The sequence below is a fragment of the Heterodontus francisci genome, chromosome 37 (genome assembly GCF_036365525.1).
Source record: "Heterodontus francisci isolate sHetFra1 chromosome 37, sHetFra1.hap1, whole genome shotgun sequence".
NCBI classification, from domain to species: Eukaryota; Metazoa; Chordata; class Chondrichthyes; order Heterodontiformes; family Heterodontidae; genus Heterodontus; species Heterodontus francisci.
In genome coordinates this window covers 22,979,585-23,006,875 of record NC_090407.1, presented here as the reverse complement: position 1 = coordinate 23,006,875, position 27,291 = coordinate 22,979,585, and the positions used below count along the sequence as shown (strand labels likewise).

Here is a 27,291-nt window from a genome sequence, read left to right as displayed (position 1 = left end):
AATTTAGCTAGTCCCACTCTCCTGCCTTTCATGATAGCCCTGCAAATTTTTTCCCTTCAGGTGCTTTTATCCAATTCCCTTTTGAAAGCCCTGAGTGTACCCTGCCTCTACCACACTCTCAGGCAGTGCATTCCAGATCCTAACTGCTCACTCCATAAAAAGGTTTTCCCTCATGCCACCCTTGGTTCTTTTGCCAATCACATTAACTCTGTGTCCTCTGGTTCTCGACCCTTCCACCAATGGGAACAGGCTCTATCTACTTTGTCAAGATCCCTCATGGTTCTGAACACCTCTATCAAATCTCCTCTCAACTTTCTCTTCTTTCTAGAGAATTACTCTGTCATCCCTGGTATCATCATAATAAATCTTGTACCTTTTCCAAGATGTGCCCATAGTAAAATGGGAATCGACCAGCAATATTTAAATTAACTGACTATTTTGAAGCATGACTATTTGGAGTCAAACCAGTTAAATATGAGTCAAGACTTGCCAACAGCGTCAAAACCATTTGCCTTGTAATAAAACCACCATTCAGATGGTTCAGCAAAGTCTTTCTTAAATAAATGTTTACAATTAGGCCTCGGAAATGCATGGAACCACTCTGCCCATATAAGTACTGGCAAGTGTCCGCTGGTAACCTCTACTTTTGGCCCAGCTAAAATATGCTGGGTCAGAGGGGGGTGGGGGTCATTTCATTTAAATATTGCTGGTAGATTCCCATGTTATGAGGGGCACACCGTGGAGAAGGTACAAGATTTAGTAAGATGATACCCGGGATGAGAGGCCTTAGTGAGAGTTAGGAGGAACTGCAACTCTTTCAACTAAAAGAGAGGGTTACGAGGCATTCAAAATTACAAGAAGCTTTTAACACAATAAAGAGAGGGAACCTATTTCAACTAGTTGGTGATGGTAACTCGGGAGCATACATTCAACACCATCTGAAAAGCAACAAAGGGAGAGGTTAGGTTTTTTTTCATCGAGAAGATTGTTAAGATATGTGCCAGAGGAAGCAGAATCCATGGTAGCTTTTAATAGGAAAGTGAATAGATATTTGAAAAAGTAAGCTTGGAAAGGGCAGTGGAATGGGACTAAATGGATTGCTCTTCCAGAGAGCCTGAACAGGTGATGGGCTGAATAACCTCTTGTGATGTGAAATTCTATGATTATTCTATAAAAGAGTAAGAAACCCGTCCATAAACTTTCACCAGATTGGTGAAAATTGTCATCAATTCTTTAAGACTCCAATGTTGGTAACAAATAAATGGATCTCATATTTAGTGTTTGCATCAATATTTGTTTCTTTAGGGTTTAACATGAGGAAACCACAGCATCCTAACGCTATTTCAAAGTGTATAAACACCAGCTTGTTTCTCTAACGCAGCTGCACTCAGATTTAGAAAGGTTTCATTACTCATCCCCAGTTGCATTTGGTCTTTGAATCCACTGAAAGAACACATTGGGAGAGTTGAATTTAGCACACTGGCCACTGTGCTGTCTCCAACACCTGAACTTAGTTAAGAATCTCTACAATGCATATATTTCAGGCAGACAAATCCAAATTGGCACCTGGTGACTCAGCTACTGTTTGCAGTGTGTGCACTAGCTCAACTGAAAAGTCAAACCACGAGGACACTTGCAATCCCAGATTCATTTTGTGCTTCAGTTTTTGGATTTGAACTTGAAGCAGATGCTCTCTGAAATCCTGATGTACAAACATAATACTGAAATCACTGGAGCCAAATTGCATTCCAGTTAAACAGCATTAATCTTGTTTAAAATAGGGACTGTTTCTTGCCACAGACAGAACAAGTAGGGGGATTGTCTCGATTGAGTCATGTTGCCCTTTCAGAGTTGATGTACTGTGAAGCTTCATTTTTGGGGTCTGTGTACTGCTCGTATAAACAGGATATAAAGTATAAATCTGGTATATTGTGGATGTAATCCAGTAGATTGCAGCAACTGTTGTTTCCTGAGTATCTAATACCCAGAAAAGCTAAGTGCTATGATTTTAAAAAGACAAAGAATATTTCTTTTATTTATTCACAACACAGGATTGGCAACAAACTTGCTTCTTTTCTTTTTTCTCAGTTACAATTAAATATATGGGAGCTGTTTGATAAGCGTTACATTAATGCTGGCTCACTGGACTGGGTCCAGAAAAGAGGATCTTGGAATATGAAAATATTTCGTAGACTGGTGTTTTCACAAAGTGTTTTTTTTTCATTTATGACCGTCTTTGTCCTGCCTGCATCATCACAATTAAACTGAGAAGCCTCTGTGCAAATAATTAATTCATGCCAATACTTCTGTTACTGCAGCTCTGCTGCTTTCTGGAATACTCTGTAAAAGGATAGAACAGTGGCTGTCGTGGAGTGTTGTTTAGTCTGTAGACTGCAGGGACGTGTATAGGATACACAAAGAGCCAAGGGCAGTCCTATCCACCCCGTCAAAGGTAATTGAAGTTAACAGACTTGGAGAAACTGCAGTTACAGCTCCCAGGAGAGGTCCCAGATGGTTAGACTGGAACCACGGACCCATATTTGATGAAGAGGGAGGTCTTTGAACAGAAGATCACTGAATTGACTCCAGGATTGTAAGGCTTCACCCTCAGAATCAAGCTCACCTTTGCTGTCAGAGCTGCAAACTGATCAGTGGTCTAGTGCCAATCCTCTGGTGCCCCTGCTCTTCCCTGCCAGTCAGTTAAACAGCTGGGGAGCTTCTGATTAAAAGCCTAACTGCCATCTCATCTCGTATTGAGACATCAGTAACACGCTTCACTCAAATAGCCGCAATAAACTGAGTGATTTGCACATGAGAAAATAATCTTTCGTTTGAGAATTTGCATTGGGAACTCCCCTCCGTCTGATGGCTCAAGTGAGTACCTGCACTGTCGGAGCGATGTAGGCTGGGGAATGTCCCAGCTTCCAGGTAGATCGGGCCTGGCAATCCTGGCATGGGCTCCGTGGTGGGCCGCTGCCTCAGCGATCTTCCGGCCCCCCTCCGCCACGGAGCCCGACGTCGGGAGCGCAACTAAATTCAGCCCACTGATCTGTAGCACTTAGCTAATGAAAATCATGTCCGATGGTATAATACATAGTACATAGAGGAGAATGAGGTTGAGTTAGTGAGTAGAACTTCCTTCTCTAGGTCAGAGGTTGTCAGATTGAGTCTTTATACCAAGATGTCTATGTATAATCTAGGCTGAGTCTCTATGCAGTACTGAGGCAGTATTGCATTGCAAGGGTGCTGTCCTTAGACTGAGATGTTCAAGTCCCATTAACCATTTTTAGTCGCACTGGTGGATGCTAATAATCCCTTAACACTATTCAAAGAAGAACAGGGAGTTCTCCCAGTGTCCTGGATCCTTCAACTAGCACCCCAAAAAAAACAGATTACCCAGTCATTCATCTCAGTGGTTTGTGGCTTGTTGCTAATGCTTCTGTATTTTCCTGTGCAGCAACAGTTAATATGCTCTGAAAAATAAGGTGTGAAGTACTTTGATGTGTCTCAAAATGACAAGACAATTTATAAATTGATTATAAAGAGGAAGACTTGCATTTATATAGCACCTTTCACAACCACTGGACCTCCCAAAGCACTCTACAGCCAACGAAATACTTTTTGAAGAGTGATGTACTGTAATGAAGGAAATGCGGCAGCCAATTTGTGCACAGCAAGCTCCCACAGACTACAATGTGATAATGACCAGATAATCTGTTTTTGTGATGTTGATTGAGGGATAAATATTGACCAGGACACCATGGATAACTCCTCTGCTGGTCTTCAAAATAGTTGCATGGGATCTTTTTTGTCCAGTTGAGAGGGCAGATGAGGCCTCAGTTTTACACCTCAGCCATAAGACAGCACCTCTGACAGTGCAGCACTGGAGTGTCAGCCTAGATTTTGTGCTCAAGTCTTGGAGTGGGACTTGAACAGACTACCTTTGTGATTCTGAGGTGCTTCTGCTACAGACGAGCTACAGTTGATACACATTATACTGTTGTACCGTCATGTAGCTAAACAGAACACAGGGCCATAATAAATTAGTGTTACTCTAATTCATATTGAAAGAATAGGAACATTCTCCAGTTCTTTTGTAACACAATACAATCAAAATAAGGAACTGAGCTTTTACAAATAAATTCTAAACTTTTCTCTCTCCTTACCTGAAAGTGTTGCCGCCTGTTAGGCCATGGTCCCATCGGCACTTACCTCATTCCAGCAGCTCATACACGTGGCCACTTTCCGTGTGTGGGATTTAGACAGAGGGTCTAGTCTTACTTTCTACTGACTGCAATTACATTTGGTGTAAAACATGTGGCTGCTGTGATCCCGTCAGTCTCCCGCCTGTGGGGGTTTTGGTTAAAATAGCCCCTCGGTGGGTTTTGTCCTCAACAGATGTCCACACACTCTTTGCAGCAGGAGTAACTGGATAATGATCAGGAATTGAACCCATGGCTGTTTGTGCTTTTACTTCCTTAGCCCAGAGACACTGAAGTCACTTGTCATTTTTCCAGATGCCATCTTGCTCGAATTGATACGACTGCCTCACCTATCCTTTCACTAGGGAGAGAGGTCGTTCATTAGAATTCAGTGAAGGCCTTTGATAATTGACTCAACTGTAATGAACGTTTCTTCACAATGCAACATCTCTCAGCTTTTTTTAGAGGAGGAGTTTCCCAATGACATATGGGTGACAGGGAACAGGGAACCGTCCAGGATTGCCCTGGAGTCTCCAGGAATTGAAGATTAATTTACTGCCAGTAACCCAGGAAAATAGTCACAGGGGCATTAAAAAATGTGGGGATTTTTTCCAATTTCTTTGAGCACTTATTTAAAGAAATGTTGGAAATGGGGAAAAAATGCTGTTTAACTGGTGGGGCAGTTGGAGGTGGGCGGGCATGAGATGGCACCTCCAGGAATACATCGAACCAGAGTTGGCAACTCTACTGCCAGCGCATATCCGAAAATTGCAGGTGCGTGCCTACAGATTTCTAATATGGACTGCTGACAGGCAAGAATCCTTTCCACCAGTGTGAAATGGAAAATCCCTCCCACACTGTCTGCTCCTGACCTCATCAGACTCTTGCTGCATTGAAATAGTGCGAAAGCAAACACCAGTTCATTAAAAAAAAAGGGTCTCACTGTGTCATTAAGGCGTATACATCACAGTTAAGCCTTCAGCATGGTACAATAGCAATGAATGGACGAACTGTTTACCGATGTATGTTGCACAAATAGGTTTTAGTAGTTAAATCACATTCAAAAAGAGCTGCGCGTATAATTGCTGAGTCTGTTTGGACCCAGTGCTGGGTAATACCACTGATCATTAGCTTTTCTGTGGAGGTCTGAGCTGTTTGTGCTATTCAAAACCAGCAAAGGCTTTAAATACTCCGTACGCAGCATTAGCTGTAGTGGATATGGCAGTCAGCATTGGGTAATTGTAAGATGTCAGATTTTATGTCATGGCAGAAACAGAAATTTTGTCCCATTTGTGATATATTGAATATATATATGTCCTGGCACTTACTTTTAATACTGTAATGACCACAGACTGTACCAAGTTCAGAACCGTAGTGTACCATTGACTGCAAGGGAATCAAGTTATATATTTTTTGAAGGATGATGTGTATTTTATGTGGTGATTCCATTTCAGCAAATAGAATGATTGAAAACAGACTGAACTGAGGCTTTCAGAAACACTTTGTCCACCTAAGTGTTAAAAATGGCAGAAGCTTTTTTACTGGACTATTCAGAATTAAATGGTTTCTACTTCAAAGAAAAAGACAGCTCGTAGCCCACAAAATCTTCAGTTCTGTATTTTGCTTTGTAGCTGACATCTGCCAGGAGCTAAAAAGGGGTCCGTGTGGAATTCTCTCACTGACACCCGCTGTCAAAGTCTATATTTCCAAGAGATTCTAAGAAATATCTTACTATAACAAATAGATTAATCTTTTATGGGCTGAATCAAGATCTATTGTATTTCAGTATCTTGCCTTGCGATTTGCTTCTGTGTATTACTTCACTTGTAAATAAATCAGACCACTAATTTAGCCAGTACACAGTGGTCTAGTGACATGTTACTCTCCATCTTCAAAGGTGCCCCAGAGAACATGGTGGGCATACAAGGTATTGTCTAATAAACATTTGTTGCCAGTAATTCCTTTGTGGTTTAAGGTAGGCACTGAGCCTCAGTTAGATTGGACAATAGTGAATCTGTTCAATACAAGTTGAAGCACAGAACAGCATCTAATTTTTAATAAGGTTGTTTGGGAACTTGTTGCATAAACAAGTAGATAACATCATGAAAAATGATTTTTTAGTTTAGTTTTGTTAATGATGAGCTCCCCCAACAGTTTAAATAGTTTTATGCCAGATTTTCATCACTCCATTGCTGGTCGTGTCTTCAGCTGCCGAGGCCCTAAGCTCTGGAGTTCACTGTTGAATCCTCTCCATCTCTCTCTTTTCTTTTAAGATGCTCCTTAAAACCTACCTGTCACCTGTCCTAATATCTCTTTGTGTGGCTTGGTACCAAATTTTGTTTGATGACCGTTGTACATAACGTTGGTTAGGCCGCATTTGGAGTACTGTGTGCAGTTCTGGTCGCCGCACTACAGGAAAGATGTGATTAAGCTAGAGAGGGTGCAGAAAAGATTCACAAGAATGTTGCCTGGTTTGCAGGGCTTGAGCTATAAAGAGAGATTGGATAGGCTGGGCCTGTTTTCCCTGGAGCGAAGGAGGCCGAGAGGGGACATGATAGAGGTATATAAAATTATGAGAGGCATAGACAGGGTAGATAGCCAGAGTCTGTTTCCCATGGTAGGGGTGACTAAAACTAGAGGGCATAGATTTAAGGTGAGAGGGAGGAGGTTTAAAGGGGATCAAAAGGGTAAATTTTTCTCACAAAGAATAGTGGGTATCTGGAATGAGCTGCCTGAGGAGGTGGTGGAGGCAGGAACAGTATTAACATTTAAGAGGCATCTGGACAGATACTTGAATGAGCAAGGCATAGAGGGATATGGAATTAATGCAGGCAGGTGGGATTAGTATAGATAGGCATTATGGTCGGCATGGACGCGGTGGGCCGAAGGGCCTGTTTCTATGCTGTACGACTCTGACGCTCCTGAGAAGCGCTGTGGGACATTCTACTGCATTAAAAGTACTACATAAATTCAAGTGTTGTTGCACTGATTGCTGTTGAACTGAGGGATACAAGTCTCCAATCATTTTAATCGAGGTTATCACTACTGCTATGAGTATTGCGATAGCCCTGCTTTCTTAGTGATCTCTTGCATTCTATGCAATATATTGAGCATCACACAACTAGACATTAGCGGGACATTAATGGGTATTAGCTTAAGTGCAAGTTTTCCCTTGGCCTATTGATGCCAAAGGGCCAAATAAATAAGCATTCTGATTTGAGGGTTCAACCTGATTAAAGCTAATTATTACCCCTCCCCCTCACTAGAACAACAGAGGTTTACAACACTAAGGGGTATGCAATTCAGGACTGAGATGAGGAGGAATTCCCGAGAATCAGAAGGTCTATAAAATGGTGTCAATGGCAACACTATCATTACAAATAAAAAGCTTGTGATCCCAACTTTGACTGACATCCACATATGATGGGCTGGAAATAGAGATGTAGAAACACATGGAGCAGCAGGTCTACTGAGGGCCATAGGTGGAAGAAAAATGGGCCACAAATACCCATAGGTTATATTAAGAGTTCCACTGCTCTGGTGGGTGTCCAGATGGACAAAAAGTTACTGGGAGTAGTGAGGCTAAAATCGATGTTAATCCATCCTCTATAATACCTCTATGATCATGTTTTTCAAGCATTATATTGCAAATGTTTATGTTCCTATTGCTTCAGATAGAAGCTCACGTATTCCAGTCTGCATTTACTTTATATTTCCAGTAAGATTCAACAATCTAAAGTGGTTTAAAACGCCATGTTTTAAATTTGCTTTAGCAAATGAACAGTGGTTTGGTCAGACTTTACCCCTGTCCTTTAATTAAAGCAAACCACTTCCATGCTTGCAAGGACTGTGGAAGAGTTTGGAGAGAGTTCCACAATCTGCTTGTTCATCTGTTCTCAGTTCTTTGTCTAATTTTTAATTTTATTGTTTGAAGTCCACAATATATGGAACAAATTGTTGGATTCCTTCTGAAATTATCTTTTTGAGGAACCACAGGACTGATATGTGCACCAATTGAATAGAGCACTCATTATAGTGTAGTTCACTAGAAAGGGTGAACAATACCCTGGTGACTGTTCTACTAGATACACTAACTAAATGGATTCGTTTTAATATCTGCACCTACTTGAAGCTTGATGATGACCAATACTATCAGACATGCTAAATATGACAACTAAAGGCTGAAAGTAAATTAACTTCAAGCCTTGGACATCCCTCCCTAAACCTCTCCAACACTTTCTTCTTTTAGATCTCCTTAAAATCTATCTCCTTAACCAAGCTTTTAGTCATCTGTCCTAATACCTCCTTAAACTAGGTGTCAATTTTCTTGTTGGATTATGTTCCTATGAATAGCCTTGGGATGTTTTAATACCCTAAAGGCACTATATAAGTGCAAGTTATTGCATGTCTGTGCTCCTCATCCATTACTACTGTGCACCAAATGCCACTTTAAACTGCAGGCACCAATTTTGGACCAGTATCCGTTTTAAAGTGATACTTGTTGATAACACAGAGTTATACTGAAAGTGGCACACTGCTGTGTGGCATGAATGCTTGCACACTGATCTGCCGAGGATGGTGGCTATTTTTAAATGCCGACTGTTGCCAGCTCTTTACTAACATTAACAAGTTAAAGACAGGCTGATCATTTTAAAATGGTGGCTCCCACCTATTACTGATCCCCAGCATGAGTCATGCCCACAGGAGAGGCAGATTGGAAATTAGAGCAGAACAAGGGTGATTTCAAGAGTGTAATCTAATATCAGGATTCATCCAGTGATTGTAAACTGCGTGCACCTTTCTCGTGTTTCATGATGTCACCTGAACCCCTTCATTAGTTTATTACCTTTCAGTCGCTCCCAGGTGTAGTCATTATTCTTCATTTAATGTTTTGAAGGGATTAATGTACGTCAGCTTTGGCAAAATGCCCATCTGGTGTGAGCCTGATGACTTTTTACATTTTTAGTTGGAGTTGTTTGATAAGCGTTAATATGAGTCTCCAAAGCTAACAGAGGCAGCTTGGACCCCCTTTAAAAACTGCCTTTGAGTGGTGCTCTATGGGATGGACTGCAGACTAATTGATTCCCAAAGCAGCTCAAGTAACAGCAGGTGGCTGCTTCCTTCAAGCAGAAAAATGTAAAGGAGGCACCTTGACTGTTAGGCAGCTCCCATGGGAACTGGTATTATTTGAAATCTTGCACCTTTCTTCTTCAACCCAAATGTCATTAGAAAGCAGACTGTGTTTCAGCAATGCTTCTTCATTAAAGGTAATTTAGGGAGTTTATATTCATCATTTATTTCTGGTTAATATGAACAAGGTTGATTCTGTGATCATCTTTCACAATTTCCAATATTTCTACAGTAAGTCGTTGGTGTTTAGTTGAGGAGATGGGGTGGGGGGGTGGAATGAGGAACAGTCCTTCAGGACTCCAATGTTTTAGGGAGTTCTAGTAAGAAAAATATAAATTAAAGGAACAAAGCCCTGCTGCCCTCCACCCTGGAGTTTCCACACCTGTAATTTTAAACTTTTCTGGTGCGACTAATGAACCTGTTCTGACCAGTTTACATCAGCCCAAAAATTCATATCCAAACCAGCAAAGACAGTCAGAATTAATTCACTGCCCACTTAAATTCTGGCAACATTGCCTTGCAAAAATAAAAAGGAACCAAAAACTTAATGATCAGTTCAATTTGAACATCTTTATGTTTCTGTACGTATATTGAAGTGGCAGCTCCCACGAAGCCTCCTACTCTAATTGAAATTAGATACAGAAGCAGAACTGGTGCCTCTTAGGCTAACCATAATAGTTTAGTTGGCAAATGCACCACCCAGCGAACCAACCAGAGGATTCTAGGTTTGATCCCTGGTGTGTTGCTGAGATAACTGATCTCCAGCAGGATGATGGTATTGATAATATAATTAGGCTTGATGCCCCTAGAATAGGGAAGAATCAACTGGGATTCCCACTCCCGAATGCTGTGCAGATGTGAATTGAGGATCAGACTTAGATGCAACTACCTGGTAACAACTGTGTTGTGCTTGGATAGACATGTGGAGCTCTGGTGTAACGTGGATGGTTAATCTTTAATATTTGGGAGGATTGTAAAGATTGCAGAGTATCACTTTCTCCTAACATTATAAACGTTGTAAAGTAAGCTTCTAAAGTACCCATGACAGTTGATTTGGTCGTTGTGGTGCCTGACAGACTGCCTGAGTACTTCTAACATGAGGTTTCATACAGGATTGAAGTTATACTCCCTGTGGGGAATTTAAGCCAGTGTGTGGCAGACTTCTGGAAGGGAATTTACACTGCTTGGCTTTAGTGCATTCGGAAATTAGATCAGAACCTGGATCATGGGTTGTTCTCTTCCACATTTATCCAAACCTGAAACCATTTTGCATCAGAGGAAAAGTGGCATTGTGAAGGACCATCTGACATGATGGGCAATCTGCACAACTCTGTATCACTCACAGAGGCGATCAAGAGTTTTGTACCCACTTCATTTTTGGGGAATTTAATTACTATCTGCATTTTTATATATCTGGATAAGTCATACTGTATATATAGGACCAGTTAGCATTCAGATCAGCAAATATTTCACTCATTTTTGGAGGAGTAATGGTACAATTCAGGGTTGAAATTGCTCCTTGGAAGGTTGAACAGCACAAAGGCAGAATCGAGGCTTAATTGGGCTCAAGAGTTGCAGCGTATTCGACTGCTGAACTAATAGTTCCAACAGACTGCTGCAACCTACTGTATGCTCTCTGTGAGATCTACTGCGTGCGTCTAACGTTTCACTGAGTCGGCTTGTAAAGTATCACTCATTTGGGGGCAAGAATACCTTCAGTCACCACGTTAGTAAAGATTTCCTCCGCTTACGATTTTTTGTAACATTGTAAATATGCCCCTTTTTTACTAACTCCAGGAATTCCTAGCAATGTTGTTTGAAATGTGTAACTTAATACAATGTATCTCATGCTTAAAGTAAGTACAGCTCCATACGTTTCAGTGAGTCTGCAAATGGTCTCTACTTTTGATCACAAATTTCAATCATAACATTTTCTCAGTGTTGACATTGGACTACCAGCATGGTGGCCAGCCCCATGACAGCCCTGGCAGAGATTTGATATCTCTGTCGTTACACCATCCGGTCTGTCAGCACGTTGCTGCCAAACTGAGGGCAAATCTGCAGGGCCACAAAGGCTTCCACACACGTGTGTGTAGAGAAACATATGGGACTGTGCGTTCATTTTTTTATAGATCTCAAAGAACTTCAGGGAAAGAGGGAAGGCTTTTTCAGATGTGCATGTTAATGGTCAATGCTTCGTAGAGAATATTATAGTGCACCATGTGGAGGAATCCCAGATACAATGACAGTGAGCCCAAATTGGATCTTTGAGCCCAAATCCCTCTATAACAAAAAGCAGGTGTGAGTAAAACGGGGTGTAATACAGGTAGAATGCAAGTGTGGATGATTCATCCTTATTTGGTGCTTTTAAGGGTTGTTTCTATCCAAAATTTAGATTTGTAAAATTTCCCCCCTCTTTAAGACCTTCATATCTCCTCTGCTACTGGTCGGGGCATAGAGTATAAAAATTGGCAAGTCATGTTGCAGCTGTACAGAATCTTAGTTAGGCCACACTTAGAATATTGCATGTAATTCTGGTCGCCACACTACCAGAAGGACGTGGAGGCTTTGGAGAGGGTACAGAAGAGGTTTACCAGGATGTTGCCTGGTCTGGAGGGCATTAGCTATGAGGAGAGGTTGGAAAAACTCAGATTGTTTTCACTGGAACGACGGAGGTGGAGGGGCGACATGATAGAGGTTTACAAAGTTATGAGCGGCATGGACAGAGTGGATAGTCAGAAGCTTTTTCCCAGGGTGGAAGAGTCAGTTACTAGGGGACATAGGTTTAAGGTGCGAGGGGCAAAGTTTAGAGGGGATGTGCGAAACAAGTTTTTTACACAAAGGGTGGTGAGTGCCTGGAACTTGCTGCCAGGGGAGGTGGTGGAAGCAGATACGATAGCGACGTTTAAGAGACATCTTGACAAATATATGAATAGGAAGGGAATAGAGGGATATGGGCCCCAGAAGTGCAGAAGGTGTTAGTTTAGGCAGGCATCAAGATCGGCGCAGACTTGGAGGGCCGAATGGCCTGTTCCTGTGCTATACTGTTCTTTGATTCTACTGTACAGTATGTGCAAACAAATTATTATTTGCATAAAAATAGATGTATATCATTTTTGTAAATGTTGACCTACCTGAATTCAGTACACCAGCATCATTAAGACTTAATATCGTACTTAAATAAATGCTTGAGAGATGTTGTTTCGATGCAGTAAGCTGAAAGAGAAATCCTTTTGTGAAATGGCATGATGTTGATGGATGTGCCTCTGCTGCTGCATCAGTCACTGACATTTTTATTTTCATTGCAGGGCAACAATTGAGGAGGTGGAGACCGATGTCGTGGAAATCGAAGCAAAGCTGGATAAGGTGAGCTACTGTGCACGCACAAATCCAGCTGATGCATTGAAACCTTAAAGTTACAACACTTTATGCATCTTAATCGGGGTCTGACGTTAAACTTAAAATGGATGTACTTTTTAGACCTTCCCTTCCTGTCCTTGTTGAGAGATACAGTTCCATGATTGCTGGTCACCTATCTGGTATCTCAGCCATTTTTCATGTAGCAGTCTAGATAGTGAGTATCAGCAACCTGTTCAGTTGCTGTGGGGCACCACAGCTAAACCTGATCCTCTCCTCAAAACCATTCAAAATGAACTCTTTTACCATTTTGCAGTTCATAGTGAGCAGTGCAATTGTCTCCCTGGGATGTCCACACCTACACCCTCCAGCACACATCACAAGGTAGTGATTTGGAACAAACAGCCTGATTGACCTTCATTCCCTCCAGAGTCCAGCGACACTGCAGTTAACTATAAAGTCCCTGTTGGCAACCAGATCAGCTAATTCAGCGCAGACCGAGGACCTTCTCGGCTGTCTTGTTTAGTTTCACACCAGACAGTCTATTTATCATCTTCGTCACTGCGGTAGCTTAAATTGATTTACTTTCCAAAAATGGTCCTGCAAATCCAATGGGTATTGAAGAACAGGTACATCATATTCAAGCATCTTGCAAACTGCTCAAGTCACAGCGTGATTCGAAAATTGAATCTGTCAAACTGAATCTGTTCAACTTTATGCATGAGGCACTTAAGTGGACAGCAGTTCAGTATTCAGTTATAGTGTGGTCCATTTCAGGGTAAGGAAGGTTTCCAATAAATCACTTTATGTTTATTTCTATAAAATTCCAAATCCTGGCAAAATACATCTGTATTGAATCTTGATTCAGACGGAAAATATTCCTCAATTATTTAATTCTTGATGCTCCGCACATGAATTATCAAGACAGCAACAGCTCACCTTAGAAATCTATGGTAGAATTTTTGCCCCATACGGAGGTGCCTGCCGGCGTGCTGGTCTGCTGGCACCACCCCACCTCTGGGCCATTTTCCTGGAGGTGAGATTGGGGGTAGAAGGGCTTAACGTGCCTGCAAGTAAAGTGAGTTAAGTAAATGGCCTATTAAGGCCAATTAACAGAGCCTGACTGGAATTTTCCTATTGGCCCTCCAGCTTCAAGAGCCCACCTGCCATCTTTAATTGGATGATCAGCCTGCCTTCTGGCCTCTAATGGGCCAATTCAGGGGAAAATCACTGATGGGTGACTGTTTCCCACACTGTACGGGGTTGGGACCCTCATTTGACCCTGACAGTGGGGTCGCGGCCCAAAGCCCAAAATTCTGTCCTAATCACAGTATCGGGGACTGTCTGGTGGCCTGGTCTTTCATCTCTAGGATTAAAATTCAGCTCAAACTGATGGGATTAAAGTTCTGTCTTGCTGTGAAAGTCATGTGGGAAATGGCAGCCTCTATCCTGTCCTTCATGGGCATGTGTCCCAACACAAAACCACCTCAATCTGGCACTCAATTGTCAACCTTAGTCAGAGAGACTGCATAATGGTTGGAGTGGGAAATGGAAGAATGTCACACTTCTAAAGTAGCAAATTCTCTTAGATTTGAGGTTCTGGTACATTGTTGAGGAAGAGCAGGGGAGGCTTTACGCTCAACCTAACTGTGTGCTAGATCTGTCCTGGGAGTATCTGATGCTGAAACTGGTGCCCAAAATTGAAATGTCCCATTTCACAGGACAAATCAATTATTTCTTTAAATCACTTAATGTGAAATATATATATCTAGTACTTTCAATTTTCGTTTAGATTGAATTGCTCAGTGAATAGGTTAAATGGATTGTGGTACAATTAAATAATTACATAGATTTACAGTAAAAGACCATTTAGACCAATTGGTCCACATCAGTGTTTATGCTGCACATGAGCCTCCTCCCACCTCTTGTCATCTAACCCTATCAATGTATCCTTCTACTCCTTTCTCCCTCATGTAGTTATCTAGCCTTCCTTTAAAGGCGTTTATGCTATTTGCCAACTGTTCCATGTGGTACATTCTACTACAAAGGTTCTGTAATTGACTTTTTTTTATTCATACATGGGATGTGCACCAACCGCTTGACAACTGAGTGGCTTGCTAAGCCAAGAGTAAGAGCCGTATCACTGTGGGTCTGGAGTCACTTATAGGCCAGACCAAGGAAGGGCAGCAGATTTCCTTCTCTAAAGGACATTAACAAATCAGATGGGTTTTTACAGCAATCCAGTAATATCATGGTCAGCATTACTGATAAGTGCTTTTTATTCCAGATTTATTTATTAACTGAATTTAAATTCTCCAGCTGGCGTGATGAGATTTGAACCCATGTCTCCTGCCTCTGGATTACAAGTCCAGTAACCATTATGCTACTATCCCCCAACTGACCTACAATTTAGAGATTCCGATCAAAATGGAATCCTGATCAAGCTATAAAACATAAGAGGCTATCCAATGGTCCATAGGCTAGACCCTACCCCCAATAGGGCCCATGTGCACCCTTCTGAAAGCCAGTACCCCTTATATCACTGTGTGTACCAACCTCCATAGTTACAACAAGCACTATATAATCTGGGAAAATGGAAACTTCCACTGATGGGAGAACCCAGCCTCGCACTCTCCGTGATGTTGACCTTGTGATGGGCAGTGCCACTTACAAGGCCATGAAGGAAATCCCAACTCAGGGCACAAGACAGCGACCCTGAGCCATTCCGTCCTCCTGCCAAGTTACAGCAGAAATCCAGTGGGACAGCCAAGAAAATTCAGCTCCATAATCTTCTGCTGGTTGATTGGTCAGAGTGAGAAGCCGATGATACTGATTTAAGGGTCTACAGTGCCACTTTCTCCAACAGTCCAAATAATTTGGTTTAATCTTTACAAATAAGAATGTACAAATTTTGAGTCTCAATACTGTTCATTGGACAACTGACTCCTGTTCCCATGTAATATTAGATGTAGCTTTGCGTCCTTGGTTTGCCAGTCAGTATGTTCCCGATTTCAGGAAAAGTGATGGGAAAACAACAACTTCTTTGCTGGGAAGATGAAGAGGTCAAGTCACCTCCAGCTCTTATGCAACTCCTTCCAGAAACCAATCACAAAGTGGCCTCTGACAGTATCCTGGGAGCTGCCCTCTTTGCTCAGGAGTGGTCCACAGTCCTAGGAGAACGAAACGCAAAGGCAGAAAATAAAATCCCTTTTGAGAATGAGGGAAGCAGCATAGTCAATGTAATAATTTAAGGAACACTAAATGACCCCCCTCCCCCAATCTGGCATGAGTTGATCATCTCACTCCAAGCAGCCAGAGAATGCTAGGCGTGGGATATAAAAACTATTTGCAATGGTGCAATAGAAGATATTATTCTCAACTAAAGTGAGGCATATTGCTGGATAGAACATAGGGAGCTTTTCTCTTCACTTAACACATGCTATATGTACTTTAGGAGGGTATGATGCTGATGCCGAACAGAGTCGGGATAAACGGGTCCTTTTCTGGTTGGCAGGATGTAACTAGTGGGGTGACGCAGGGTTCGGTCCTCGGACCCCAACTATTTACAATCTATATTAATGACTTGGATGCAGGGATAGAAGGTACTATAGCCACATTTGCAGATGACACTAAAATAGGTGGGATAGTAAGTTGCAATAAAGCAATAAGAAATTTACAAATGGATATGGATAGGTTAGGTGAATGGGCCAAAATTTGGCAGATGGAGTTTAATGTGGATAAGTGTGAGGTTATCCATTTTGGTCGGAAGAATAGAAAGGCAAATTATTATCTAAATGGAGAGAAACTTCAGAGTGCCTCGGTGCAAAGGGATCTGAGTGTCCTCATATATGAATCGCAGAAAACTAGTATGCAGGTACAGCAGGTAATAAGGAAGGCAAATGGAATTTTGGCATTTATTGCTAAAGGAATAGAATATAAAAGTAGGGGAGTGTTGCTGCAAATGTACAAGGCATTAGTGAGACCGCACCTGGAGTATTGCATACAATTTTGGTCCCCTTACTTGAGGGATGTAGTGCATTGGAGGCAGTTCAGAGGAGGTTCACTAGATTGATTCCAGAGATGAGGGGTTTGTCTTATGAAGAGAAATTGAGTAGTTTAGGCCTTTACTCTCTAGAGTTTAGAAGAATGAGAGGAGATCTAATTGAGGTATATAAGATGATTAAGGGGATTGACAAAGTAGATGTAGAGAGGATGTTTCCTCTGGTGGGGCAATCTAGAACGAGAGGTTATAGTTTTAGGAGAAGGGGTAGCAGATTTAAAACAGAGCTGAGGAGAAATTACTTCTCTCAAAGGGTCATGAGTCTGTGGAATTCACTACCCGAGAGTGCGGTGGATGCCGGGACATTGAGTAAATTTAAGGAGGAGATAGACAGATTTGTAATTAGTAATGGGTTGAAGGGTTATGGAGAACAGGCAGGAAAGTGGAGTTGAGGCCAAGATGAGATCAGCCATGATCGCATTGAATGGTGGGGCAGGCTCGAGGGGCTGAATTGCCTACTCCTGCTCTTAGTTCTTATGTTCTTATCTTCTTATGTATATGGTACCTGAATTGCACAAGTGTTCAATGTCCCAGCATCAACATCCCTCACCTTGATGAACCCAAAATTCTTCTGGCAGTCCAAAGAATGAACGCAAGTTCAATCTGTGATAAGGCAGTTTGGAACGGTTAGGGTTTAGGGATATAAGCCAGACTGTGGCAGGATCCCCTCTGCCCAAACATAGTTTCAACTGCAGAGACGTTATTCTTAGACTGTAACATAATTTCAAATTATGGTATTCATCCTTTAATAGTGCAGTCTTCCCTGAGTGTAACTCAATCTACCCAAAATGTTCCAAGTACTTTTGTGATATGTGAGAGACCTGCATCTTATGGTTTCCAGAGCATTAATGGCAAACCGGCTCGCAGGCTTAGAGTCACAGAGATTTACAGAACCATGTTACAAAGCACAGAATTACTGCAAAAAAAAAAGATCAGTGGTCAGGCCAATATTTGCATGAGCCAGGTTGCTAATTTGATAATGGGAGTTTCCCCCTTTTGGAGTAACTGGCAGTCTTTTGCTGTCGAGTTGTCAGAATGAGCTAAAGATTCAGGAATTAAAAAACAAATCCAAGTTTGTCGGGGTGGAGTCAATTAAGGAGGAAGCCACACTCACTTGGTTCAATTCAGTGAGTCAAAACATTGGCATTTTTATCAAAAAAGCGTATTCCATAATAATGTTACTGATTGGTTTCCAGGATGAAATCTGTACAATTAACTGCCTGACACAGGCACAGTTCACTGCTCCAGGATATAATATTCCCTTTGTATGTAAACTGCAAAGAAAATTGTCAACTGTTTTAGAATTAAAACCTTTATGTAATATTTCATATTGCCCACCTTTGTTTGAAGATTACATTCTTAAAATCGTTTAATGAAATAGTGTTTCCGTTAGCTCTTCCTCCCAATTTTTTCCTCTCCTATCAGTGCCGCCTCTTTGTTGGGAGGTTGCAGCTGGCTTCTCTCCAGTACATCACTGCAATGCTCATTCTTCATATATGTTCCCTGGCTGTGACTGTCAGCAGAACATTTGAGCATGGCAGCCATCACAACTGAGCCCGATCCCATCTCACTTGAAATGCTCAGGCACTCAGAACACCAGCTGAGATTGTTTTCTCTTCCTTTATCTTTACTGTCACCTGATCTGAGAAGAAACACCCGAGTTCCCATCACAAGTTGAGTCTAGGCCAATTCTGCTCTGTACAGCAGGTCCTGTGCCATTTGCCAATCAAAGTTCACCACTCTTTCTTTAAAAAGTCTTCTATTGCATAAGAAAAGAACTGTTTTAGTTTCATTTTGGCAGGGCTGAGTAGGGCAATGGATTACAACACTGTTCTTTTGCCTCTTGGAGCCAGTTTGCATTGAACCCATAGAAAAGAGACAAAGGGTACCCTTCTCTGAGAAATGAGTCTTCAGTGAATGAGGTTGAAGAGACTCAATTCAATGTACGTAACAGTCCTCACACACGAATGTTTTCCCACATTTGAAATCCACTTTAATTTGACAATCCTGGTCAGAAAAAGTATAGAATATTTAAATGCTATTTGCATGCTGGGAAGAACTGAAGCTGAAGTTTAGGCTGAATACAAAAATCAAATTGAAAACATAGAAATGTCAACATGTAGCTGTTTGGACTTTATTTACCAAAACCAATGTGAGCCCATGAGGCCATGTTCCGTTAAAAGAATATAAGTTGCCTTGGCGGCTATGAGGTAATGCCTCTGTGCGCTGTAGCAGTGCAGCCTACGTGCTAAAGGACAAGAGCACACTCGAGCAATGCGGTTATGTGATGTCTGCTGTAATTATCAGGTTGAGGGGCGTTCTGCAGCTAGGATTGCAGCTGCAAATCGCAGGCAGGCCTTTTAAATAAAAGAGCTAAGAAGTAATTAGAAAACAATGACTGCTTGGGATTGGTTACACGGCAGTAACCAAGCCAAGGGTTTAGGTGATGTCATGCAGCTTTGAAAGTGAGGACCAGGCAGTTTATAGCAGCTCTCCGAAGCCACAGATTAGTTAACCAATGAAAGCTGATCTTGGGGACGATGAGTCACGTGTCAAAGGTCATCTACCTGTATAGGTGGGGACGAATATAATACATATTACACAATCCCACTGATTGTACAGAATTGGCACATATTGAATTGTAAAGCAACTTTGAACAATTGAAAGGATGAAACACAAGAAAGAACTTGCATTTATATTGAGCCTTTCATGACCTCAGGACATCCCAAAGCACTTTACAGCCAGTGAATACTTTTGGAAGCGTAGTCACTGTTGTAATGTAGGAAACATGGCAGTTAATTTGCGCACAGCAAGCTCCCACAAGCAGCAATGAAATACATGATGAGTTTGAGTGATGTTGGCTGAGGGATAAATATTGGACAGGACACCTGGGAGAACACCCCTGCTCTCTTGCCACATCCTGTTCCAGCTTTCATATGATTGTCCTTTTGTGATGCTACTTAGTCAGAATGGTGCTGGAGAGATCAGCCAGCATGTTTTTCTTTCATGGACCTTTCCAAAAACAATTATCTTGCAGCTTTCAAAATGAACTTTCGAACCTGTGCCTGTGTGATACGAAGCCAGTTGCAATAATCAGGCTAGGGATGGCATTCCTAGGGTTTTTTTTTTAAACTTCTTTTAATATTATTGTTTCCTGAATTCAACACTATGTCCGCAGTTGTACATGTTACTTAACTGTAATATGTTACTGAGGCTGCTAAGATAAGCAGGGCCTTCAAAATTCCAGCCTCCCCTGCACTGTCCCCAGGGTTATCTTACGAAGAAAGGTTGGACAGGTTAGGTCTGTATCCATTGGAGTTTAGAAGAATGAGAGGTGATCTTATTGAACCATGTAAGATCCTGAGGGGACTTGACAGGATGGATGTTGAAAGGATGTTTCCCCTTGTGGGAGATACTGGAACTAGGGGACACAGGTTAAAAGTAAGGGGTCGCCCATTTAAAACAGAGATGAGGGGAATTTTTTTATGTCAGAGTGTCAAGAATCTTTGAAACCCTGTTCCACAGAGAGCTGTGGAGGCAGGGTCATGGAATATTTTTAAGGCAGAGGTAGATAAATTCTTGACTAACAAGAGAGTCAAAGGGTATCGGGGGGTAGGCGGGAAAGTGGAGTTGAGGCCACAATCAGATCAGCCATGATCTTATTAAATGGCAGAATAGGCTTGAAGGGGCCGAATGGCCTACTCCTGCTCCTGATTCGTATGTCCGCATGAATATCAGGGTCACAGTGTTGCATGTTTCAAAATCAGTGTGTTTTGTTGGTGATGGCCTTGTGGAGGTCGGTGGAGTGGGTGACGAGTCAATGGGGGTGATTGGCAGTTGGACCTGGCTACATGATCACCATCATATCTCTCCTTGACATTGGGTTACTATTCTTGTAGCATCTGCAGTGGGTTGTGGTATGCTGTTCCCAATCACTGTGTAGTGCACCATGGTTCTTTTATAGGCCATCAGGAAGGGATGCAGACAGCTTGGTACTTAGCCATCCTTAGTTACAGGTCAAGCATCACTTGTGCCAATAGATACGGGTCATATAAAAGCTAAATTTGTTCGGGATGGGTGGAGGTGGTGGGGATTCGATAGAGGGTTTTGTGAAAGGATAAAGACCTAAAAGCCCCTACAGCTGAAAAGAATGAACAAGCCATCCTTCCTTTATTAATTGCACCATAACCGACAAAATCAGCAAATCATATGCCATTGATGGTCCGAGCAGGTCATTGCATGTTGAGTTCTCACCAGCCTTGATGCACACAGTGTGGTGAATTAGGAGAGATTCTGTTCACAAAGCCTTTCTGCTGACGTTAACAACCTGAATTCTATTGCATGTGATGTTGGGACTGAGGAACATTGCAACCATTCTGCATCCATCTGGCTCTGAGGAGGAATGTTCCAAAGCTATTCAGTAATATTTTCTAACTGGTATATTTTTATTTGTTTTGGTGGGTCAATACTGGGCAGTTATTTATCTTATTTTGTAATTTGTACAGCGAAAACTAATACCAACTGTTGATTCAAGGTAATACCGTTTATTACAAGGATCTGACAGTGGGCGTTGGAGGTAGAGAATGGTGTGGGGAGGTCATGGCTCAGCTACTCTCTCAGTGACGGATCTTCATAAATCTTTTAGTTCAATTAACTTGGGTCTAAATTCACATCCTGGCAGCTTTGTCTTGGTGCTGGAACATAGATCTGGAGGGGAGTGGTTGAGCAGGAACTGAGAGAGAGAGAAAAACAGTGTCTAAGAAGGAAAAAATGTATCTTTAAACATAACTGAATTTGTGCAGCTACTTTAAGGTAGGCTTGTAGAAACTGCAAGAGAGAGAGTCACAGCTCAGGATTAAGATTAAAGAGCACCTTCATCATTATATATTTAAGTTCTGCACTGTGACAATATTTAGAAAGCTAGCATTCTCTGCCTTTCAAGGTAAAATGAAGTTCTCCTTGTAACCTAAAGAGTGATTGAGGCTACATTTTACAGTCCATCACTAATGTACAAATATGAGCTACTGTTCTTTTATGATGCACTGCAGCCCAGCGTGATTTACTGATACTGATGTACATCAAAGTGAATAAAACATTCGTCTGATCTAGCTGACTCCAGTGTTATTGCTGTCACACCTTCCAAGCTTTTATTGTGCGTGTTAAAATTATAATGGGGTAGATGTTCATCGAACGAAACAGCACAGAAGGAGGCATTTGGCTCATTGTGCCTGTTTTTACCAAAATGCCTATCATTATATTCAATATGGAGCAAATAGTTTTAACGTGTCATTCCTGATATCATCTCATTAGGAGTAACTGAAAATAGCCATCTGTGGTACACCTGTAAATCATGATCCTTTTAACACTTTGCAGGCAGCTCTTAACTAATAGAAAAGTTGAAATGTTCGTTAATACAGCTTCAGGTTATATAATATCTGTAGAAAACAGCTCAATGAAAATTGAGACAAGCCCAATTTGGGAACTAGGCCGCACATGTGTGGCTAATCCCTAACATATGGTCACAATCAGCCTTTTGGTGAGAATGGGCATCGTGTTCTCCCTTTGTGCCGAAAGGAAAATGCCAGTTGTGTGAAGCAGTTTGGGACATTTCTGACACATGATATTTTGATCTGGAAGTGGGATCGGGAATGAAGCTTCCTGTTTGCTGGCAAAGCAAAAATAATTGATGAATGTGTGAATCAGACTGTCCAGAGACAGAGTGGAGGTCAATAATGTTGGCAAATTTCAAGAGAGAACTGGATTTTTTTTTGGTAAATATATCTGTTGATGGGGATAAGAGATGGAGCACATAATGTGGTACTTGGCAAGGAGCCAAATGGATCTGAGAGTGGTAAGAGTGTGGAATGCGCTACTACAAGGAGTAGTTGAGGTGAAGAGCACAGATGCAGGTGAAGCTAGATAAACCCATGAGGGAGAAAGGAAAAGGAGGATAGGGTTAGATGAAGAAGGGTGAGAGAACAAAGAACAGTACAGCACAGGAACAGGTCATTCGGCCCTCCAAGCCTGCTCCGATCTTGATGCCTGCCGAAACTAACACCTTCTGCACTTCCAGGGCCCATATCCCTCTATTCCCTTCCTTTTCATGTATTTGTCAAGATGTCTCTTAAACGTCACTATCTTATCTGCTTCCACCACCTCCCCTGGCAGCAAGTTCCAGGCACTCACCACCCTCTGTGTAAAAAAACTTGCCTCGCACATCCCCTCTAAACTTTGCCCCTCACACCTTAAACCTATGTCCCCTAGTAACTGACTCTTCCACCCTGGGGAAGAGCTTCTGACTATCCACTCTGTCCATGCCGCTCATAACTTTGTAAACCTCTATCATGTCGCCCCTCCACCTCTGTCGTTCCAGTGAAAACAATCCGAGTTTTTCCAACCTCTCCTCATAGCTAATGCCCTCCAGACCAGGCAACATCCTGGTAAACCTCCTCTGTACCCTCTCCAAAGCCTCCACGTCCTTCTGGTAGTGTGGCGACCAGAATTGCACGCAATATTCTAAGTGTGGCCTAACTAAGGTTCTGTACAGCTGCAACATGACTTGCCATATTTTATACTCTGCGCCCTGACCGATGAAGGCAAGCATACCGTATGCCTTCTTGACTACCTTATCCACCTGCGTTGCCACTTTCAGTGACCTGTGGACCTGTACGCCCAGATCTCTCTGCCTGTCAATACTCCTAAGGGTTCTGCCATTTACTGTATACCTCCCACCTAGATTAGACCTTCCAAAATGCATTACCTCACATTTGTCCGGATTAAACTCCCATCTGCCATTTCTCCGCCCAAGTCTCCAACCGATCTATATCCTGCTGTATTCTCTGACATTCCTCATCATTATCCGCAACTCCACCAACCTTTGTGTCGTCCGCAAACTTACTAATCAGACCAGCTACATTTTCCTCCAAATCATTTATATATACTACAAACAACAAAGGTCCCAGCACTGATCCTTGCAGAACACCACTAGTCACATTCCTTCATTCAGAAAAACACCCATCCACTGATACCCTCTGTCTTCTATGACAGAGCCAGTTTTGTATCCATCTTGCCAGCTCACCTCTGACCCCGTGTGACTTCACCTTTTGTACCAGTCTGCCATGCGGGACCTTGTCAAAGGCTTTACTAAAGTCCATATAGATAACATCCACTGCCCGTCCTTCATCGATCATCTTCGTCACTTCCTCAAAAAGAGGAGGCTTGTGTGGAGCTTAAACGCTGGCATGGATCAGTTGGGCTGAATGGCCTGTTTCTGTGCTGTAGACTCATTGTAAATCTATGGACTTCATGGCTCTTCCTGGTCCTTTACAGTTCTGTCATATATGTAATGGCCAATACAGACATACTCTCAGGCAGTAAACCTCTTTGTAGTAGTCACTGTATGAAGTGCTGAAGGGATGCTTTGAAATATTTCCCCTTCATTAAATGTACTAACTTCAGATCTGCCCTGGAGCTAAATGATCCCTTTTTGATTGGATTGTGTAGTTGCGAAACGCTGTGTGAGTTTATCAATATTAACATTTAACAAGCAAAAAAAATTGGAGACCATTACCAGTGGGGGGAGGGAAACAGAGGCAAAATGTTTTCTAAAGAAACGAGTGGATTGTGTTCTATTAGTAATTTCTCATTTCAGGAAGCTCTCTGTCCTTTGATGTGCTCCTGTGAAATTTCTTTGTGTCGCTGTTGTTTTGCTGTTGGATGGACTCTGAAGTGCTTGCAGAGCACGCAAGTGAAAGGGCTGATGCCTGGTGATAACTATTCAAGAGGGAAGAGAGCCCTTGTTTCCCACTGAAATGAAAGGGAAGCTGAACAGTGTGAGATGCAACCTTCAGCCTGCATGGTGATGTCACCAGCACTCCGCGGGCAAGCTGTGAGATTGTTCAGGGCCATTATGAATGGCAGCTTGTACTTCTAATCAGTACGTTCAGGACAGGACGATGGGAAATTGGAGAGCAAAGTTACTAAATGAAGTAAATTTAGATGAAGTAGAGTGGGAGGAGGTTCGCATGGAGCATAAACTCCAGTTTAGACCAGTTACACAGAATTTACCAGCACAGAAACAGGCCATTTGGCCCAACTGGTCTATGCCAGTGTTTATACTCCACATGAGTCTCCTACCACCCATCTTCACCTAATCCTATCAGCATATCCTTCTCTTCTCCTTCATGTACTTACCTAGCTTTCCTTTAAATGCATTTATGCTGGTCACCTCAATTCCTGCATTCTAACCACTGACTGGGTAAGGATATTTCTCCTGCGTTCCTTATTGGATTGAGTAGTGACTATCTTATATTTATGACCCCGCAGTTTTGGATTCCCCGATAAGTGTCCGAATGGTCTGTTTCTGTGCTGTAATTTCATTGTAATCGTTGCAAAGAAGCCTCGTGGGTGAATAATGCACAACCTTTTGGCGTTACACTGACCAGGCTTTTCAATGTGGACCCTTTCTATAGAATCTGACTCGAATATTAATCACCCACTGGATGGCTGAGCATATTATTGGATCGAACACTGCTCGCAAATAGCTGTTTGTGCACAAACATAGAATCAATCAAGCTTGCGGCACAGAAGGAGGCCATCCTGCCCATTGCAGCTGTGCCAGCATTTTGTAAGAGCTGGACTGTTCGTCCCTATTCTCCAGCCTTTTCCTTTTCAGATATTTATCCACTGCCTTTTTAAAGGCTTTCATCAACGCTGCGTCCCCCACTTTCTCTGGTTAAAACATTCTACATCTCAACAATCCACTGTGTCAAAAAATAAGAATATTCTTCACCTTGTCCAGGGTTCTTTTGCTGATTTTTTTTTTTGTCTTCTGGTTACCAACTCCGCATAAAATTTGTTTGTGAGATACAGAAACCGTTCCACTCACTATGCGGCCCATCATAGTCTCCTTCGCTGGTAGTTGCTAAGGCAAATTATTGCATTAATTGCTTTATCCCACATTGAATCAAGCAGATTCTACACAAGGCACCACACATTCTCAGTCCTTTTCATTTGGTTTCTCCCAGTGCTCAGGATTGGTTTAGAACGGCCGGGTGCATGACTTCATTCTTTTCCCTGGTCTCTGCTGTATACAGTACTCCAGCAAGTTCCCTCCGACCTCTTTGATACAGGCAATGCAGAGGTCACGGGATCAGCTGGCATCAATCTCAACAGCCTGCACTTTAAGAGAATTTCCACCCTGACAGCTAAAACAAAATCAATGCTTGCAGTGTTAGAAATTACTCGTGATAACTACGGGGAGAAGTTGGTTAGTATCAGAATTGCAGCTCCTTCAATTAGACACACAAGCTGTTAGCTCAGCCTTTAAGGTAAATGACTCATGGATCTGATGCTGGCTGTGTCTCTAGGTTGTCTGCACCATCCAGTTGGGAATGGGATTGATGGCTATAAGGGGATCAACAGATGATCAAATAATTCACAGAGTACAAGAGTCCGGATTTTCCAATCCATAATGCTGGTTCCTGGCCCATATTACAATTCACAGAGTTTCAAGCATTCAGGAACTTCAGTTAAATATTAATTTGGGGCCGGGCTTCCAGAATGTCATTTTCTGACATTCAAGTGTGCAAGACCTCCATCGCGAAACAGACATCCAAGGTTACTGGGTAATAGGTAGTATACAGATGATCATGGAAAGAGAATGGTAACATTAAGGGATGTTTATTTTACTAATTTCTTAACCATTTCCATTTCTTTTCTGCTGACACTTGGGTTCTTGAGCAAGTTGTTCTGCTCCCAGCACCTTGATTGGCACAAGATTTCCCGATCTGAGGTGTTTGGAAGATGCAGACTAATGGATGAATACCAGACAGGTCAGACTTTGTGTCACCCATCGGTATCTGTACATTCACATCTGTGGACAGAGGGGACGATATTTGCCTGATGACTATTGCACGTTGAGGATCCTATTCCCGAAGGAAATGGAGACAGAACCATTCAGATAATTCACTTAATTTTTGCTCATCACTTTTTAATACTCTGCTGCTAATGGGTTCAGATGAACATTTCCAAGGGATTTCAGAATTTTTAGAATTCTAATCTGACACTCTGCTTTAATTGTTCCCAACCCTTTGAATTTCACTTACAATTTTCCACTCCCTCCATTAGTGTGGTTCCAGCACATATTCAGATTGGTACTTGCAGCTATGTAAATAAGCTGAACTCGGAAAATTGCCTGCCAGGAATGCAGTTCAGTTGAGTCAGCCTAATCGGGAAATCTGTCTGTGTTACTGGAGCAGTGGTCCCACCATTGGTGGTGTGCCTTCAGCTGCCTCGGCCCTAAGCTCTGGAATTCTCTCCCTAAGCGTCTCTCCTCTCTCTCTTTCTCCTCCTTAAAACCTCCCTGTTTGAGCAGGTTTTTGGTCACCTGTCTGAATGTCTCCTTATGTGACTCTGTGTTTGTGAAGTGCCTTGGAGTGTTTTGCTAAATTAAAGTCACTATATAAATGCAAGTCATTGTTGTCACTGTCTTGAACACCTCTATAAGATCACCTTTCAAGGACACAAGCCAAGGTTGAGTAA

General features: G+C 42.2%; 1 protein-coding gene across 2 annotated transcripts in view; it reads left to right on the top strand.

Annotated features, from left to right (window-relative positions):
• acap3a (ArfGAP with coiled-coil, ankyrin repeat and PH domains 3a) overlaps positions 1 to 27,291 on the top strand; it is a 338,239-nt gene that overhangs the window by 141,862 nt on the left and 169,086 nt on the right. For both annotated transcript variants that reach the window (XM_068017295.1, XM_068017293.1), the window contains exon 2: positions 12,641 to 12,698. In XM_068017295.1, coding sequence (XP_067873396.1) covers positions 12,641 to 12,698 — 58 coding nt within the window. The remainder of the gene's footprint in view (positions 1 to 12,640; positions 12,699 to 27,291) is intronic.